This window comes from Equus asinus, chromosome 26 (assembly GCF_041296235.1).
Source record: "Equus asinus isolate D_3611 breed Donkey chromosome 26, EquAss-T2T_v2, whole genome shotgun sequence".
Classification (NCBI taxonomy): Eukaryota; Metazoa; Chordata; class Mammalia; order Perissodactyla; family Equidae; genus Equus; species Equus asinus.
In genome coordinates this window covers 29,513,517-29,531,709 of record NC_091815.1, presented here as the reverse complement: position 1 = coordinate 29,531,709, position 18,193 = coordinate 29,513,517, and the positions used below count along the sequence as shown (strand labels likewise).

At 41.4% G+C, this 18,193-nt stretch overlaps 1 protein-coding gene across 3 annotated transcripts in view; it reads left to right on the top strand.

Annotated features, from left to right (window-relative positions):
• The window catches only part of ZNF112 (zinc finger protein 112), a 43,814-nt gene extending 26,254 nt beyond the window's left edge, over positions 1-17,560 (top strand). For 2 of the 3 annotated variants that reach the window (XM_044758934.2, XM_014831720.3), the window contains exon 5: positions 2,872-17,560. In XM_044758934.2, the coding sequence (XP_044614869.2) occupies positions 2,872-5,369 (2,498 nt within the window). In that variant the 3' untranslated portion in view covers positions 5,370-17,560. Of the gene's footprint in view, positions 1-1,194; positions 1,312-2,871 lie in introns of all 3 variants that reach the window. The other variant, XM_070498546.1, reaches the window with a different exon arrangement.
• Positions 17,561-18,193: the final 633 nt, after the last annotated feature.

Genomic DNA, 18,193 nt, shown 5'->3' with positions numbered 1-18,193 from the left:
AGGGTATTGTCAGTCTGATTTGCCTGAGTTGATATTCTTGAGTAGCTTCTGTTGAAGGAGAAGAGAAAAAGAAAAAATAAACGGAGATTTTTTTTTTCCTCTTCATTCATTATGGCTAACTGTGAAAGGAATTATTTGGTACTTATGATAAGTATAACATCTTTGTTATTGATTAATTGATGTAGATGCTGGAATGCTTGACTTTCTCAAACTCTAAAGCACGATTACTAAGAAGATGAAGCAAATTCTCATCCTCGTCACTTCAAGTGAGGTCTTTCTTTGCACTGCTTATTTTCTCCATCAGTAATGTTCCCTTATAAATTTGACAGCGCAATTTCTCATCAGCGCTCTACCGTTGATATTAAAATAGAACTTAAATTTGAGATATGGAAAAGAAATGACAAATAAGGTGTTTCAGTATGCACTGTTGACTAAAGGAAATTAAAGTTAATGTTGTTAAATGTGTGATCTTTTCCACAAGAGGCTGAAACTAAGTGAAATGACCTTTTTTCTTCTTCTTCTCTCCTTCTGACAGTAAACCACTGGTCAGAAAGAAACTTGAATCTCCTATGTATTTGAGAGATTCTTATGTCATAAATTATGTACAAATTTGTCTTGAAACAGTTGCTTTGTAAGAAACTGGGCTTTGACTAGCAAGCTGCTTTCATGTCCTTAAGCCACCACATCCGTCCCAAAGATGTGACACATTAAACTGTATCTTTATGGATGTGTAGTCAGTGTTTTGATGATTCCTAAACAACCCTATAAGCATTGTGATTAACTCTAACTGGAAGCCCGAACTTCTCACATATAAGCTGTTTACTTTATCTGACGTGCCTCTTATAATATGTCCCTTCATTTCAGCTTTAGGTAATGAAATATTAACGTGATCACTGAAAGCATTGCTTTTGAGAAACCAGAGTCATCTCTAAGCGTTGTTTGCAGCACCGGGATGAGTGCGTATGGCTATGCCATGAAGTGTCACCTGCAGTCCATGCATGGCCCCCGGGCCTAGTGCCACGCAGTCATCAGTGTGGCCTTTTATTTTTCCCTTTTTTTTTAAATTGGCGATAGGGTGGGACTACGGGGAAGATTCTATACAAGAAAAAATACACTATTTTAAAGGTTATTTCAAAAATTGGAAAGGCACAATCCACAAGAGATTCCTGTGAGCTTTGCCTTTCTCATCAGCAGGTGACACCCTGAGTAGAGCCCCACCTCTCACATGGCCTTCCAGCTTCGCAGCAGAATTGCCATCACCAGTTCCCTTCCCGTGAAAAACAGCACACACGTACACGCCCTCCTGGTCTTGTAAGTGAGAGTGACTCCCTGTGGTCTGCTCGTTACATGCTCAGTGTGCAGCTCCTCTTGGCTAGGAATGTTCTAGGCAGTGAGGGTAATGCAGTGCGCAAAACAGAGTCCTTGTCCTTGTGACTGACACATTCCAGTGTGGAGAGACAAACACAATTAGGTAAGGAAGAATTATCCTGTTGAGGATTATATTCATGTTACGGAAACAAATCCTCCTTTACTGCTGTCTATTCTGGATGCTGTAGAGGATTAATGTACCACCAGGTGTCGGAAGCTCATACGTCATTTCTTCAACCCTGTTGAACCAGGTGTCCTCAGGGAGGATGCTGCTCCGCAGGATATGAGGATCTGCTGTCTGCTTAGAATCGGAGCTTTAGTAGCTAAGTGACAAGCCATTTCCACCCAGACATGTCTGTCTTCAGCTCTTCTGTTGCCTCAAATTCCCTGAACAGGAAAGTAATTTTCCAGTCAAATGAGGCAAGCCAAAGTCAGTGTTCACTGAGTTTGGTTTGTTTAATGAGTTGCCTCAAAGGACGCCTATAGGTGCCGGGAACGTTGGCTGTGCTTGCCTCCCTCAGCCGCCATGTTTTTCTTCTGTCTTTGGAGTTGAATTCTGTCACAGTGTTTCACGTTCTGACCTGCACCGGGGCCCTTGATAATTGTGAAATATCTTTTTTTGTTGTTTTTAAAGATTGGCACCTGAGCTAACAACTGTTGCCAATCTTCCTTTTTTTTCCCCCCCTGCTTTTTCTCCCCCAATCCCCCAGTACATAGTTGTATATTTTTAGTTGTGGGTCCTTCTAGTTGTGGCATGTGGGACGCCACCTCAGCATGGCCTGATGAGCGGTGCCATGTCCGCACCCAGGATCCGAACTAGTGAAACCCTGGGCCACTGGAGCAGAGCATGTGAACTTAACCACTTGGCCGCAGGGCCAGCCCCCAAAATATCTTTCGAAAAGAGTTAAAACTGATAACGGCTTACAGTAACTTGGAAGAGTTTCTTATTCTCATGAAGATAAATAGCTCCTTAGAGACAGGCTCAACCATAGATTAAATGTCTGTGTTTACCTTTATCTGCCTAGCGTTTACACACAATCTCCTTACAAACGAACAAACAATCAACATTACGATGCCCATGTGCTGGAGAAAAAAGAAAAGCTACCAGGACATAAAGCATTTGTCCACTTGAAATTATGTTCTTTCCAATTTGAGACTCTCCCCTTTTGTTTTATTTTTGGGATCTCCAGGCAACCTATGATGAACCCGTGATAACCTGTGTGTGGTTTCACTAGGCCCTTTGAACAGGGCCATCATGTTTGATGTCCAGGTTGTGTTGCAAAGCCCTGATTTTAAGGCATATAGATAGCCTGAATTATGTGGAGCCAACTAATATTCCTGGTGTAGCCAAAGAAGAGCCATTTCTAAGTACTCTTAGAAATAGTAACATAAATCTTCCTCTAGTTCATTAAGTTTTATGTCATGACCTAAGTGCAAAATCGTGAAGTCTCTGAATAAAAGCCTTCACTTGCACATATGTCTAAATTCTCTTTATCCTTATAGGAACCAAGAATGAACATCATATGGAGAGTATTCGAGAAGTGGGATTAAGCTGCCCTTCCCCCAAAGAGCTTTCCTCCTGGCAGAACTGGCAGCAAGGTGCAGGCGGGTTAATGAGGTGTCAAGATTCCATGAACAATTTTCAAGGGAATATTTCTCAGGTGCCAAAACAAGGTGATTCCGCCTGCCAGGTTTGGGCAGAAATACCCATTCAGATTCCTGAAGATGAGAACTATGTATTGACTCATGCAGAGGATGGTTCCACTTACATAACAAACCAAGACTTTCCATCTTGGAGAGCCCAGCATTCTTGGAGGAAAACATATCTGACAGAGTCATGTAATTATCAGTGTAGATGTCAGCAAATTTCCAGGAAAAATAATTTCTGTAAGTGTGACAGCGTCAGTTGGATGTCACATCACAATGATAATCTGAGACTACACCGAACAGAGAAAAACTACAGCTGCCACGACTGTGGAGAAGACATCATGAAGGTTTCATTGCGCAATCAAGACTTTCTTCAAACAGGGCAAAAACCCTATCCCCCTAATGAGTACAGAGAATCCTTCAGTGATGACGCCAGCTCTGAAATCCATCAGCAGTTCCCCTCAGAAGGGAAGCCCCACACATACAGTCCACGTGGAAAGGGCTGTAGTTATAGTTCAGTCCTTCGTATTCATCAAAGTGTTCCTAGAGGAGATGGCTGTGTCTCTGAGAGTTCGCATCTCCAATCCCATCGGAGAGTCCATACAGAGGAGAAGCCATGTAAATGTGAATATGGTGAGGACTTCAGTCAGTGCTCGCCTCTCGACACTTACGAACTTCACACAGGAGAGACATCCTACAGACGCACCATTTATGAGAAAGCCTTCAGTCATAGCTTAGACCTTAATAGTATTTTTAGGGTCCGTACTGGGGGGGAACCCCACGAATATGAGGAGAATGGGACTGTCTTTAATGAGAGTTCCTGTCTTCAAGTCCATCAGAGAATGCACGCTGAAGAGAAACTATACACAGGTGTGGAGTGTGAGAAGGGTTTCATTTGTGCCTCAAATCTTAACCTTCAGCATAGAGTTCACATGGAAGAGATTCCCTATAATTCTGAGGAGTGTGGGAATGGCTTCAGTCTGGCCTCACGTCTTCAGGACCTTCAGATAGTCCACACCAGGGAAGAACCATATAAATATTATGTTTGTGGTAACAAATTCAGCCAAAATGCCTATCTTCAAGGCCATCAGAAAATTCACCTTGCAGAGAAACCTTATAAGGAGTTTAGGAATGGCTTCAATTGGAGTTCAAAACTTAAAGATCATCAGAGAGTCCACGGTGGAGAGAAGCCGTACAAATGCAATGCCTGTGGTAAAGGCTTCAGTCATAGATCAGTTCTTACTGTTCACCAGAGGGTCCACACGGGAGAGAAACCTTATAAATGTGAAGAGTGTGATAAGGGCTTCAGTCGGAGCTCATACCTTCAAGCCCATCAGAGGGTCCACACTGGAGAGAAACCCTACAAATGTGAGGAGTGTGGGAAGGGCTTCAGTCGCAATTCATACCTTCAAGGCCACCAGAGAGTCCACACTGGAGAGAAACCCTACAAGTGTGAGGAGTGTGGCAAGGGCTTCAGTCGGAGTTCCCACCTTCAGGGCCACCAGAGAGTCCACACTGGAGAAAAGCCATTCAAATGTGAGGAGTGTGGGAAGGGCTTCAGTTGGAGCTTTAATCTTCAAATTCATCAGAGAGTCCACACTGGAGAGAAACCCTATAAATGTGGAGAATGTGGGAAGGGCTTCAGTAAGGCCTCAACGCTTCTGGCCCATCAGAGAGTCCACACAGGAGAGAAGCCCTACCAGTGTGACGAGTGCGGGAAGAGCTTCAGCCAGAGATCGTACCTTCAGAGTCATCAGAGTGTCCACACTGGAGAGAGACCCTACATATGTGAGGTCTGTGGGAAGGGCTTCAGTCAGAGGGCATACCTTCAGGGTCATCAGAGGGTCCACACTAGAGTGAAACCATACAAATGTGAGATGTGTGGGAAGGGCTTCAGCCAGAGTTCACGCCTCGAAGCACATCGGAGGGTCCACACGGGAGGGAAACCCTACAAGTGTGAGGTGTGCACAAAGGGCTTCAGTGAGAGTTCACGCCTTCAAGCTCATCAGAGGGTCCATGCAGAGGGGAGGCCCTATAAATGTGAACAATGTGGGAAGGGGTTCAGTGGGTTTTCCAGTCTTCAAGCCCATCACAGAGTCCACACTGGAGAGAAACCCTACAAGTGTGAGGTGTGCGGAAAGGGCTTCAGCCAGAGATCAAACCTTCAGGCCCATCAGAGAGTCCACACAGGAGAGAAACCCTACAAATGCGATGCGTGTGGGAAGGGTTTCCGTTGGAGCTCAGGTCTTCTGATTCATCAGAGAGTGCACAGTGATGCTAAGTTCTATAAAAGCGAAGAGGATGGCAAGGGCTATCCTTCATCTGAGAACCCTTACAGACATGAAGTTCTGTGAAGTGCTGTTCCGTTTCGCTGTGAAGTCCTCAAATGGGAGCTGAAATTTTCCATTCACTAGAGTTCTTAGAGTAGAAAAATAATTTCTTTAATGAAAATGCCATGTTTCTGCCCGTCCTCGATGTTCACAATGGTCAGGAGACTACACAGCAGAGACATCTAACGAGAGGGGTTCTGCCAGAACTCGAACCTCAGTCATTGCACGTGACTCTAGCTGGTCGCTGCACTAGGGCTCATAGAAGATAAGACTATGGTCAGGACGCGCGAGCCTGTGCACATCCACGTCCGCTAGAACGTACACTTAACGAGAGCAGGGGCTTCCTTCACTGCTAAGTCTACAGAACCGTGACATTCCATACCTCAGGGTAGGTGCTCCGTACTTGTGCTAAATGAGTAAAAGCCTGTAAAGGTATCATGTTTGAAAATTTTATTAAGCTCATTTCCCTCCCGCCCAAAATAATTTAAAAATGTGTTTGGGGTGCGGGGGGGCGGGGGGTGGGAATCCTGCAAGTAGCCTTAATATAAGTACTTCAAGTAGATAAATAGTATTTGAAATGTCGAACATCAAGCAAGGTTGCAGTCTGAAATTACATGAATTTGGTTGTGACCCTGTTGGGATTGGTTCCCATCCTTTGTCCCTTCTTAAGCAAGGATGAGCTGAATTTCTCACCATTTGGTCTCTTTCTATACAGTATACTATCAGTTTAAGTTTAGCTTTGTGTGTGTGTTTGTGTGCATGTATGTGCACTTTAAATGACAGTACAAACTGATAAACAATGTTTTTGGTTAACTTTACAAAAATGGAACACTGCATTTTTCATAATTGAATTTTTATCCCTGCCCTGTGTGGTAAAGCAGAGTTTTACTGTAATATTTGGAAAGAGTCAGAAATGGTTGCTAATGAGAAGTACTTTCTTAATAAATGTCAAAATTACAATGCTTGGTTTTTTAGTCTCCCTGTTTCCATCAAAGTCCTTTTGATCCGACTGATTTCTGGGAGTTAGAGCCTTTGTTCAAGTCTAACCTCCTCAGACAGGATGTGTGACAAGTTTAGAGGACTTTAATTTTGTCAAGTTCTCTGTCCCCACACTTCTCCCATTCACACAAGGAAAGGACAACTCTTGACTTTTTCTAAACATTTTATCAAATGTACTGATTATTAGAATAGGATTTTCTTATCCTTGGTTGTCTTTATCTTCAAGAACAATGCGTGGGGGCTGGCCTGGTGGTGTAGTGGTTAAGTTTGCATACTCCACTTCAGCAGCCCAGGGTTCGCAGGTTTGGGTCCCGGGTGTGGACCTACATACCGCTCATCAAGCCGTGCTGTGGAGGCGTCCCACACAGAAGAACCAGAATGACCTACAACTAGGATATGCAACTATGCACTGGGGCTTTGAGGAGGAAAAAGAAAAAGAGGAAGATTGGCAACATCTGTTGCCAATAAATAAAAAAGAACAATGCATTTTGTTGGTGGGAGTGAAAAATACAACCTTCTTAGAGAAGAGTGATAGAATATACATGAAAATGTAAGTTGTGCTTACCCATCTGGAAATCATGGGATAATAATTTATGATAAAGCAATTTTAACAGTGAGAAAGCGTGTGTACTACGAGGTAGTCCAGTATTTTTCAACTGGAAATAGATAAGAGTTTGGATAAATTTCTCTATGTTCCTATAATATGGAGCTACAGAAAGTATGGAATTGACCTAAAATGACAGGAAAGGAAACATTGTTTAGTGAAAATGTGGGCTGTACCTTCCTAATACTAAGTTAACGTCTGTATACCTGTGTGTTCAAATGCGTACTCAATAGATAATGTATGAAAGATCGCTCACCATCATGTGTACAGTGGTTTTCTCTGGAAAACTTTGGCTTAGTCTTTTTTCTTTTGTGTACTTAAGTTTTAAAAAATGTACAGTTAACATTTACCAATTTTACTAAAGTAATAAACTGCTGAGATATTATCTCTTAGAGGTAAAAACTCATAATATGATTGCTCCATTTCACTAGATGGCATTATGGCCAAAATTAAAGAATAAAACCCCTGAAGTTAATTTTCAAAATTCTCTAGATTTTTGAGGATATAGGTAAAGTGTCAGCAACTTTATCGTTCTGTGAAATGTCTTTAGGTCTCAAAGCCCTTGCAGCCTAGAATGTGCTAGTGCAATTCAAGAGTACCATAAACTGGCACATCGTAGTTGTTCGGTTAGACTTCCCCCTGTTGGATGGATGGGTGGTGACCAAGGCACTCGCTTAGCCTGGCTTTCAGGGTGCTAATTCAAGTTACACAGTATCATCAGAAATCCAGGACTTCGAATGTATTTCTTTACTATCGTCACTTCCAAAGGAAGATCATGAGGGCTCATGGTGGCTTTATCAGTTAGGATGCTTTTAGTTATAAGTAAGAGAAAATGTAATTCAGAGTCGCTGAAACCAAAAATTTTTCTCAGTTCACATAAATGAAAAGATAACAGACAGGGTAAGACTTGGGTCTGAGTCGGTCAAGGGGACTTTATATTGCTTTTCTTTAATTCTCTCGCCTCTGTCCATTTGTGTGAACCCTTGTCCTCAGGTTGCTCACACGGTGGCAGTATCACCTGCTTTTTTGGTTATAGCCGATGAAAGAGAGCTGCTGTTTTTAATGCTGTGTAGTCCTAGCTCCCCAGAATGCGTAAGATCTCTGACCTCTACAGTCCTCACTCAAGACTGAGACTGAACCAAAGCAATTAAGAACATCCCTGGTCCCATAAATAGGCTAGCTTGCTCCTAGTGACAAGCAATAGCAGGCTGCATTGGGAAAACAGCAAGAACGTGGAATGCATTTCTTGCATTTCTGTGCAAGAGAATCCTTCTGTGGCACAGGTGCACAGGGATGCCAGAAGCTGAGGGTGTAGTAGGGACATTGAGAAACACCCCCCAGCACTTCAGCCCGGACCCCAAGCACAAGGTAACATTAGAAAAATTTCAAGTGGTGCCCTGAAGATAACTATTGTAACAACAGAATCCAACTCCTGACCAGGTGGATTCAACACCCTCCCCCAACTCCAACATCCTAACAGAACAGGTGTGCCCGGTTCCAGGCAAAAATGCTATTTATTTCACTCTCCACTGTTTGACACATGTTATCTGACATTCAATAAAAAATTACAAGATTAAAAAAAAGAACAAACAACCCTCTGCCAAGAGACAGCTGACTAATGAATAAAACCACACTTAGAAATGACCATATTTTGGAAATATCAGAGAATTTTATATGACCGATTGATGTGTTAAATGCTCTCTTGAAAAGGGCAGACAATATACGTGAACAGATGGGGGAGTTTCAGTGGAAATTAATAAAGAATCAAATGGGAAATGCTAGAAAGTAAAATTTATCACAAACGATGCTTTTGGGGAACTCATAAGCAGGCTCAACACAGCTGAGAAAAGTGGCAGAGAACTTGGATATAGGTCAATCAGAATCACAAACTGAAACACAAAAAGAGTGTGAAGAAAACAGAGTATCCAAGAACTGTGAGGAAACTTTTTATGGTCGAATATATGTATAACTGGAAATCCAGGGGGAGAGGAGAGAAAATGAGAAGACAAATAATGATAATGGCTGAGAATTTTCCAGAAATAACAAAAGACCTCACCCAGATCCAAGAACGTCAGAATCCCTAAGCAGGATCTAAAAAAACGAAAATAAAAACAAAAACCACACATTATTGCCAAACAGCTGAAAATGAACAGTGCAGAGGAACTATCGATGGCAGACAGAGAAAAAGGATATGATGCCTACAGGGAACAGAGATGAGAAAAAGACGATAAAAAACATGCAAGCCAGAAGACAATGGAGTGACATCTTTTAACGTTCTGAAACAAAATGCCGTTAATAAAAAATTCCAAGACAATGATGGACTGGCCCAGTGGCATAGTGGTTAAGTTCCCGCACTCCATTTCAGCGGCCCAGGGTTCACAGGTTTGGATCCCAGGCATGGACCTACCACCACTTGTCAAGCCATGCTGTCACAGCACCCCACATAAAATAGAGGAAGATTGTCACAGATGTTAGCTCAGTGCCAATTTTCCTCAAGCAAAAAGAGGAAGATTGGCAACAGATGTTAGCTCAGGGCCAATATTCCTCATTAAGAAAATTCCAAGCACAATGAAAAAAATCTTTCAAAAAAGTATACAAAATAAAGACATCTTCAGGTGAAGAAAGGCTAATAGGATTCACCACCAGAAGATCTGCATACAAGAAATATTAAAGGAATTTCTACAGGCAGAAAGAATATCATACCAAAAATAGACTTGGATCTACTAAAAGAAAGAACTTTGAAAATGGTTAAAATGGAGGTAAATTTAAAATAATCACTTGAAAATAGAACTCACTAAAGTAAAAATAGGAGCCAGGTTTTGTGAGTTTATAGCATATATAAAAGTAAAATGTAACAAGAGCTCTAACAGGACAGAGAGAAATTGGAAGTATGCTGTCATACACTACAAGAATTGGCCTAATATTATTAGAAGGTAGACTGAAAAATTATAGACACATATTATAAACCCTAGGGCAACCATTTAAAAAATTTAAGTGGGATATAACTAATAAGCCAGTAGTGAAGATAAAATGGAATCATAAAAATTACTCAATTCAAAAGCAGACAGGATGGGGCCAGCCTGGTGGTGTAGTGGTTAAGGTTTGCACGCTCTGCTTTGGTGGCCCAGGGTTCGCCAGTTCAGATCCCAGGTGCAGACCTACACAAGCCATGCTGTGGTGGCATCCCACACAGAAGAACTAGACGGACCTAGAACTAGAATATGCAACTATGTCCTGGGGCTTTGGTGGGGTTGGAAGAGGAAGATTGGCAACAGGTGTTAGCTCAGGGCCAATCTTCTTCTTCAAAAAAACCCCAAAATTGAACAAATAACACATGGTACAAATAGGAAACAGTAAACGTGATGGCGGGTTCAAATCCAGTGATAACTAATTACATTAAATGTAAATGTTCTGAGCACATCACTTAAAACAGAGATTGTGAGATTGGATAACAAGGGAAGATCCAACTACAGTCATGTGTTGCTTAACAACAGGGATACAGTCTGAGAAATGCATCATTAGGCGATTTCGTTGTTATGCAGACATCAGAGTGCACTTACACAAACCTAGATGGTATAGCCTACTACACACCTAGGCTCTATGGTACCAGTCTTAGGGAACCACTGTCATATATGTGGTTTATTGTTGACCGAAATATCACTATGCAGCACATGACTGTATATGCCATATGTTTTCTACAAGAAACCCTTTTTAAATATAAAGAGGCAAGTAGGTTAGAAGACTAAGGATGGAAAAAAGTATGCTATGCTAAAACTGGTCAAAAGAAAGCTGGCCTATCTATATTAGTATCAGCAAAGAATTCATAGAAGGAATATTACCAGGGGTACACCAGGAAGACACGCGATCCTAAATGTGTACACACCTAACAATGGAGCTTCAGGATTCATGAAGCAAAAACTGCTGGAAAGTCACAAGTATAGTTGGAGAACTCAGTAGCTCTCTTCGTAATTGATCCAACAAGATGACAGAAAATCAAAAAGAAAATAGAAGACTGGAACAACACCATCACCCAACTTGACTTATTTGCAATTTACAGAACAACAGTGGTTGAATACACATTCGTTTCAAGTGCATTTTCTCTGCAAAGCCCCAGTACATAGTTGTATGTCCTGGTTGTAGGTCACTGTAGTTCCTTTATGTGGGACGCCACCACAGCATGGCCTGATGAGCAGTGTGTAGGTCTGCACCCAGGATCCGAACTGGCATACCCCAGGCCAGTGAAGCTGAGCGCGTGAACTTAATCACCCGGCCATGGGGCCAGGCCCCTGGTCAACTGATTCTTGACAAAGGTGCCAAAGCAATTCAGTGGGAGAGATAACCTTTCCACAAAGTGTGCAGGAATAATTAAATATCCATGTCTGGGGCCAGCCCCATGGTGCAGCAGTTAAGTGTGCACGTTCTGCTTCAGCGGCCCAGGGTTCGCCGGTTCGGATCCCGGGTGCGAACATGGCACCGCTTGGCATGCCATGCTGTGGTAGGCGTCCTACATATAACGTCGAGGGAGATGGGCATGGATGGTAGCTCAGGGCCAGTCTTCCTCAGCAAAAGGAGGGGGATTGGCAGCAGATGTTAGCTCAGGGCTAATCTTCCTCAAAAAAAAAAAAAAGAAATATCCATGTGCACAGAAATAAATCACAACCTACAGATCACACCATACAAAAAATTAACTCAAAATGGGTCGTAGACCTAAGTGTAAATCCTAAACAGTAAGAGTTCTAGAAGAAAACATGGGATAGTTTTGTGACCTTGCCTTAGGCAAGGAGTTCTTAGTATGATCCATATAAGAAAATTTGATAAATTGGACTTCACCAAAATGTAAAACTTCTGCTTTTCAAAAGACACATGAAAATAGAAAGAGAAGCTACAGACTGGGAGAAAATATTTGCAAAACATCTGTTATAAAGGACTCGTATTCAGAATATATAAAGAACTTCCAAAATTCAATACTAAGAAAACAACCCATTTAAAAAAAAAAAAATAGGCGAAAGTTTTGAAGAGGCACTTTGCCAAAGAACATATATGGATGTCAAATAAGCACGTGATATTGTGATCAACATCACCTGTCATCAGGGAAATTCAAATTAAAACCACAGTGAAATAGAACTACACACCTATTAGAATGACTCACATGAAAAACTGGACAATACCAAGTGCAGAAAAGGGTGGGGAACAGCTGGAGCTCTCAGACCTAGCTGTAAAAATGCCAAGTACTACGGCCGCTCTGAAACACGATGTGGCAGTTTCTTATAAAGACCATACACATAGCATACATCACAGCAATCCCATGGAAACAGGTTTATGCAAAGACCCGTATCCAGAAGTTCATAGCAGCATTATTAAAATTGCAACACTTCACAATAACCCAAATGTCTTTTAACTGGAGAATGGAAAAACAAGCCATGTTATGTCCATACGATGGAGTACCGCTCAGCAATAAAAGAAGAAACTACTGATATAACGACATGAATGAATCTCAAAATGCACTGTGTTCAGGGAAAGAGGCCAGACTCACAAGGCTGCGTGCTGTGTGATTCCATTTATAAGACATTCTAGAAAAGGCAAAATTACAGGGGCAGGTAACAGGTCACTGTTTGCCTGGGGATAGCGGAGAGAGTGATCACAAAGGGCGTGAGAGAACATTGTGGCGTGGTGGAAGTGTTCTGTATCTTGATTTTGGCAGTGTATATGTTAGAATCCATAAAACTGCACACTAAAAAGAGTGAATATTACCCTATGTCATTTACACCCCAGGAAACTGACTTGAAATTAATGCATGAACATTGCAAATAAAATTGTACAGAAAAACTCAATGTGTAAGTGAAAATCTTTGAAAATTAAAACTCACCACTCAGATCCATACTGTGAATACTTTGGTCTCCTATGCCTCATGTTCCGTAGCCAAATACCGCTGTGTAATATTTTTCAAAAGTAGGATTACACCTACTTTTTTTTTTGTAGTAGGTGATTACACCTACTACATTCTCAGTATTTGCTAACTTTTGATTTTACTCATCAATATGTTAAAAACATTTACCCTATCAACAAATTCATCTGCTACATCCTTTTAATGGCTGCAGAGCATTCTGCTATGTTTATGTATTAATTTTTACTTACTTCCTGCTAACGGTCTTCACTCTCCTAAAAAGTCAATGAAAAATTGAGAACCATGAAATTTATATTCTCTCAATTCTCCTGTTAACTCCTGTGGTAACACACAAAGTAATCAATTATCGTAGACTCCCATGAATCATAATTCTTATGGAACATATATTATTAATGATTCAAAGGATATAAACAAAAATTATACACAGGTGTAGCTTTCCTTTCATGAGGGCCTCAAAACCATTAAAAACACACCTTGCTCCCTGTCCCATTTCCTGCCCTGGAATGCTTTTTTGGGAATTACAGATGAAGGTTAAAAATGTGTGTCAATATTGTCCCAATCAGGCCCAGATGTAGCATTCCTTTTTTGAGAGGCCTGAAGTGATGAAACAAAGCTTCGTAATTATGCACTGGGAAGCATTTTGGCTTCAGAGGGACAGAAGGACATCAACAGTGTGTGGGGTGCCTGTCGCCTCAGAGGAAGCTATTTGGTTCTGGAACTCTTAGATTTTGTATTTGATTAGTCATTCGTGTAAGGATAAAGAGATCGCGTGACCGACTTTATGGCCCCAGCAAACCATATTCCATATATATGTAAATTCCAAGTTTAATTGCAGTTGCCAATTTGGCCAAACTAGATATACTCAGTTAAAAGCCCATTTTTAAGTTAGAATTTCTTGATTATCTTCATGCCAGCAGATACTGTCAGCATGTTTATATGGTCGTCTCACTGATGTCACCCTCCTTAGACATCTCCAGGGAGAGAGGGGATGACTTACAGAGCCGATATTCATTATTTTCTTCCCATTTCTGTAGGAGAAATTTTCAGAATGAAATGTATTTTAAATTTGATGTTTACTGAACACTTCCCTTCCGAGAAGTATATAAGAGCATCCACATTTCCCACATCCTCGTGAACAATGGCTAGCCATCCTCCCTCAGATAAAGGTGGTCCGCCTTACTCTACCTGCCTGCCCCCAGAAAGTTAAATCCTTTATGGAACACGATAAAATCATCCAGAACCTTCACAATTTTTCATATATAATATCTGACATTCAGAAATTATCAGGTTTGCTAGAAATCAGGACCAAAGGGAACAAAAACAGACCCGGGATGAAGTACATACCAGAGTTATCTGACAGACTTTAAAATAATATTGATTAAACCATTAAGAAAACAGAGGGAAAGTTTCACCAGAGAATTTGGACTCATAGAAACCCTGGGACCAAAAAATACAATAACTAAAATTAATGGATGTTATCTAGACTTATTGTGGTGATCATTTTGCAATATATACAAATATCAAATCATCATGTCGTACGCTTGAAACTAATATTATATGTCAGTTATACCTCAACTAAAGTGGTTCCCCATCACGCAAAGCATTTCTTCATCTGGAGCCCAAGGACCATCTAAATCTCCACGTATGGGGTTCAGAGAGTCAGAGAGTCTTCTGAAATGATCTGTAAAATTCTTTGACTATGTGTATTTGGGGATGGAGAGGATATATAACTTTCATCAGCTGCCAGAAAGGGGTCTTTGACTCCAAACTCCCCGAAAGATTAAGAGTCACTGAAAGTCCTTGCTCTCTTAGCATGGCCTCTGCCACCCTCATGATCTAGCCCTTTCCTACCTCTGGTCATCTTCCAAAAATAAAATTAAAAGCAAAAGCAAACAAAAAGCCACCCTCCTTTTTTATCTGCTGTATTACTGGAGAGAAGCCAAGTGCTGTAAATCAACCCCCACATCTCAGGGGTTTAACACAACAGAACTTGATTTGTGGCTCATTGTCCAGTGGGGAGCTCCCGGTTAATGGCAGCTTCCACATGATCAGTCAGGGACCCAGGCTCCGTCCACCCTGTGGCTCTGGCCTCCTCAGTGTCCTTCCCATTCCACTGGCAAAAAGGGAAAGGCAAGAGGATCAAATATTGGACGTTTCCCTGGGCCAGGCTTGCAAATTGTGCCCAAGCCCTCCCTCCACGTTCCATGGGCCTGAACCCAGTCAGGTGGCCACACCTAACAGTAAGAGGAGCTTGGCACTGGAGTCCAGCCCCAAAGGAAGAAGTGGGTTTGAAGAGCAGCCAGCCAATCTCTGCCACACTTGGCTAAAAAAAAATAAAAAAAGAAAGAATTAAATAGGTGCACTTAGTGCATTGAGTACAGTTCACACTCTCTCGTCGCTGTGACTCACATTTCTAGGGAGTTAATAACTTAGTAACTTGAGCTTCTTCTCCAAGCTAGACAGCATGCCTTAAATGCAGCCCAAATGGGCAACCCGAGTATTGAATTTGGGGTGGAGACTTTTGAAAGCCGAGATTTAAGACTTCAGGTAACTTAAAGCGTCTCCTCAGGCTGTAGAACTGATTTGGCTATGATTACTTTTGAGCTTGTGCTGTCAAATTTTCAAACACTCAAAGAGAGTAGTAAAACGGACTTCCCCGTTCCCATCAGATTCCACAACAATAAAGGTTTTGCCACATTTGCTTAATTTATCCCTTAATTTTAAAAATTTTGTTTATTTATTTTTGCTGAGGTACTTTAAGTTCCTTTTCCAGCTCCCTCCTCTCTGAAATCCTTCTCCCACTCTCTAGCATGGGGTAGGTTGTTGCCTCTTTGCTGACATTCATTCAGTGCAGGGGACCAGGATGGTCAACATGTCCCCGCGCAAAGGACACCATCTGCTCTCTGCAAGACAAAAGCCAATACGTCAAGAGGCAACATGGTAGTAGAGAAAGGACTTTTATTATGTGAAGAGCCAGCTAATCGTAAGATGGTGGACTCATGTCCTAGAGAACCATCTTAAAGAAAATACAAAATCTTGAAGCAATTATACAGGGCTAGTGGGCTATAGGGGAGGGGGTCCAGAATGTTGACCATATGGTACTGCCGACTGGGGTCGCCACACCTTCTGGCGCTATACATTGAGGGGACGCCACATCAGACCCTTCAGCTGTCACTGATGACGTATGCCACTATAGAATCTCTCTCTGGGGGTTGTTGGAGGAGAGGGTCCAGAAGGTTGTGCATCTAGTGCCATAGACTGGGGGTTACTACATTTCTAGGGAACTCAACAGAACGCAGTTACCGTCTTATCACAGCTGGGAGGTATAAAGCTAAGCAGGGGTCATAAGTCATAATGCTTGCAGTTTTCTTTATGTTTCAGTTATTTATTACCTAGGCTACATGCAAGCCAGAGCACATCCAGCTGGGTTAACTACTTAGAGGTTATCCATAGTTACAATATGGCTCCCTTTCTACAAAAATGGCTTCCCTTATGTCAAGCTTGTGTTGAGCTGGTATCAAACAGGGGTCCACTTCACAGTCTCCAAAGCTCCTGGAAGGGAGGGAGGAGGGGGCCTCTCATGAGTGCAAGGCAGGAATGGGCAACAGGGCTCTGCCCACAGTCTCCTGGACGTCAGGGCTGAGTGACGAGGGGAAGGAGTGTGGCTTTTTTGTGGTATTACCTGAAAGAGGATGTATTTAGTCAAAATGGTCCTGCCCTGAAAGGCACACAAACACCCACACCAAGGAACTCACCTTCAGATTATTCCTCAAGTCCCAATGTCCCTAGTCAGTCTGCCATCTTCCTCCCTCCATTCAGACTTTTATTAGTTTTCCTATTTGTGTGTGTGTGTGTGTGTACGCACGTGCGTGTGTAGGGGTTTTATTTGTAAATAGCAGGAGGAATAGGGTAGACTGTGCTTAGTCCATCTTGTTCGGAATTGGAAATCCACCACTATCCTTTTTAAACTTCTTGAGATGGATGTGTCCCTTACTGGTTTTCAGCATTTATTTTTCCAATACATGTATTTAATGATTTTTATTTCCCTTGAAGTATGCCTTTGGTCGCATCTCATAAATGTTGAAATGTGTTATTTTTATTACCATTCAGTATAAAATATATTCCAGATTCCACTGAGCCCATCCATTGAGCTCTCACGGATCAAGAATCCATGGTTAAGATTGATTTTCTTAATTTACAGACGTACTACAATTATCTAGTAAGGATTTCATTACTGATTTCTAGCTTAGTTGCATTTTGGTCAGAGAATATACTTTCTATTATTAAAATGTTTTGAACTTTGCTGTTATTGCTTTATGGTTCAGCATATGATCAAATTTTGTAAACATTCCCTGTGTCCTCAGATGTGTATTCTACATATAATTATTAGATCAGATTTCCTGATAGGGTCAAATCTTCCTTATATTTATTGTTTTTTTACTGTTTTTCTGCATGTGTGTATTCTATTAGGTAATCAGGGAGTATTTCTCCTTGTAGTTCTGCCAATTTTTAGAAAATATATTTGAAGATATATATTACATGCGTATGTGTATATATATATTTGCTTTATGTTCTTGGAGAACTTAATCTTTTTATCATTATGCTGTATCCCTCAGTAGTCCTAGCATAGTGTTTTTGCCTTCCTTGCTCATTATTTATGTAATTTTTAATGTAGTAATATTTTGTAGCCAGGGATGATAATGTCTTTCCTCCACAGAAAGTTATATTTGCTTCTGCCAGTTGGCTGCAAGGCCAGCAGCAATTCAGGATCGCCTTCATACACTCTCGGGGACAGAGATGACTTGGAGCCGGGCTGAATGTCTACTTTGCTTTCCACTCTTGGTCTCAGTGTGCGTTTCTTTGGAGACCTCCACATAAAACAGCAGTTGAGGAAAAAGTCAAGACAGGTCCAGGAAGCTGTCAGACAAATCCTGTACATAGGAATCCTACTACTGATACTGTTTCTTCCAGCAGATCAAGGGGATGACTAAAAGAGGGAAAGAGGCTGGTTCTAGATTACAGCAGACTCACAAGAGTTATGCAGTAATCACGCAACGAATGGACATGTTTTGCTATTGATTCAAACAAACCAAGTCTAAAAGACTTTTGAGAGAATTTGGAACTTCAAATAAGGATGGAGTAAATTAATATTAAGAAAGTATTGTTCATTTTGTTCAGTATGATAATGGTATTGTGGTGGTGCAAATAAATGTTCTTATGCTTTTGAGAAATATAGGAAAATATTTTGGGGAGAAGTGACAAGATGTCATGGATTTGTATTTATTTCAGTAATAAAAAAGGAAGAAAATAAAGTTGGATGAAATAAGTGGGGCGACATGC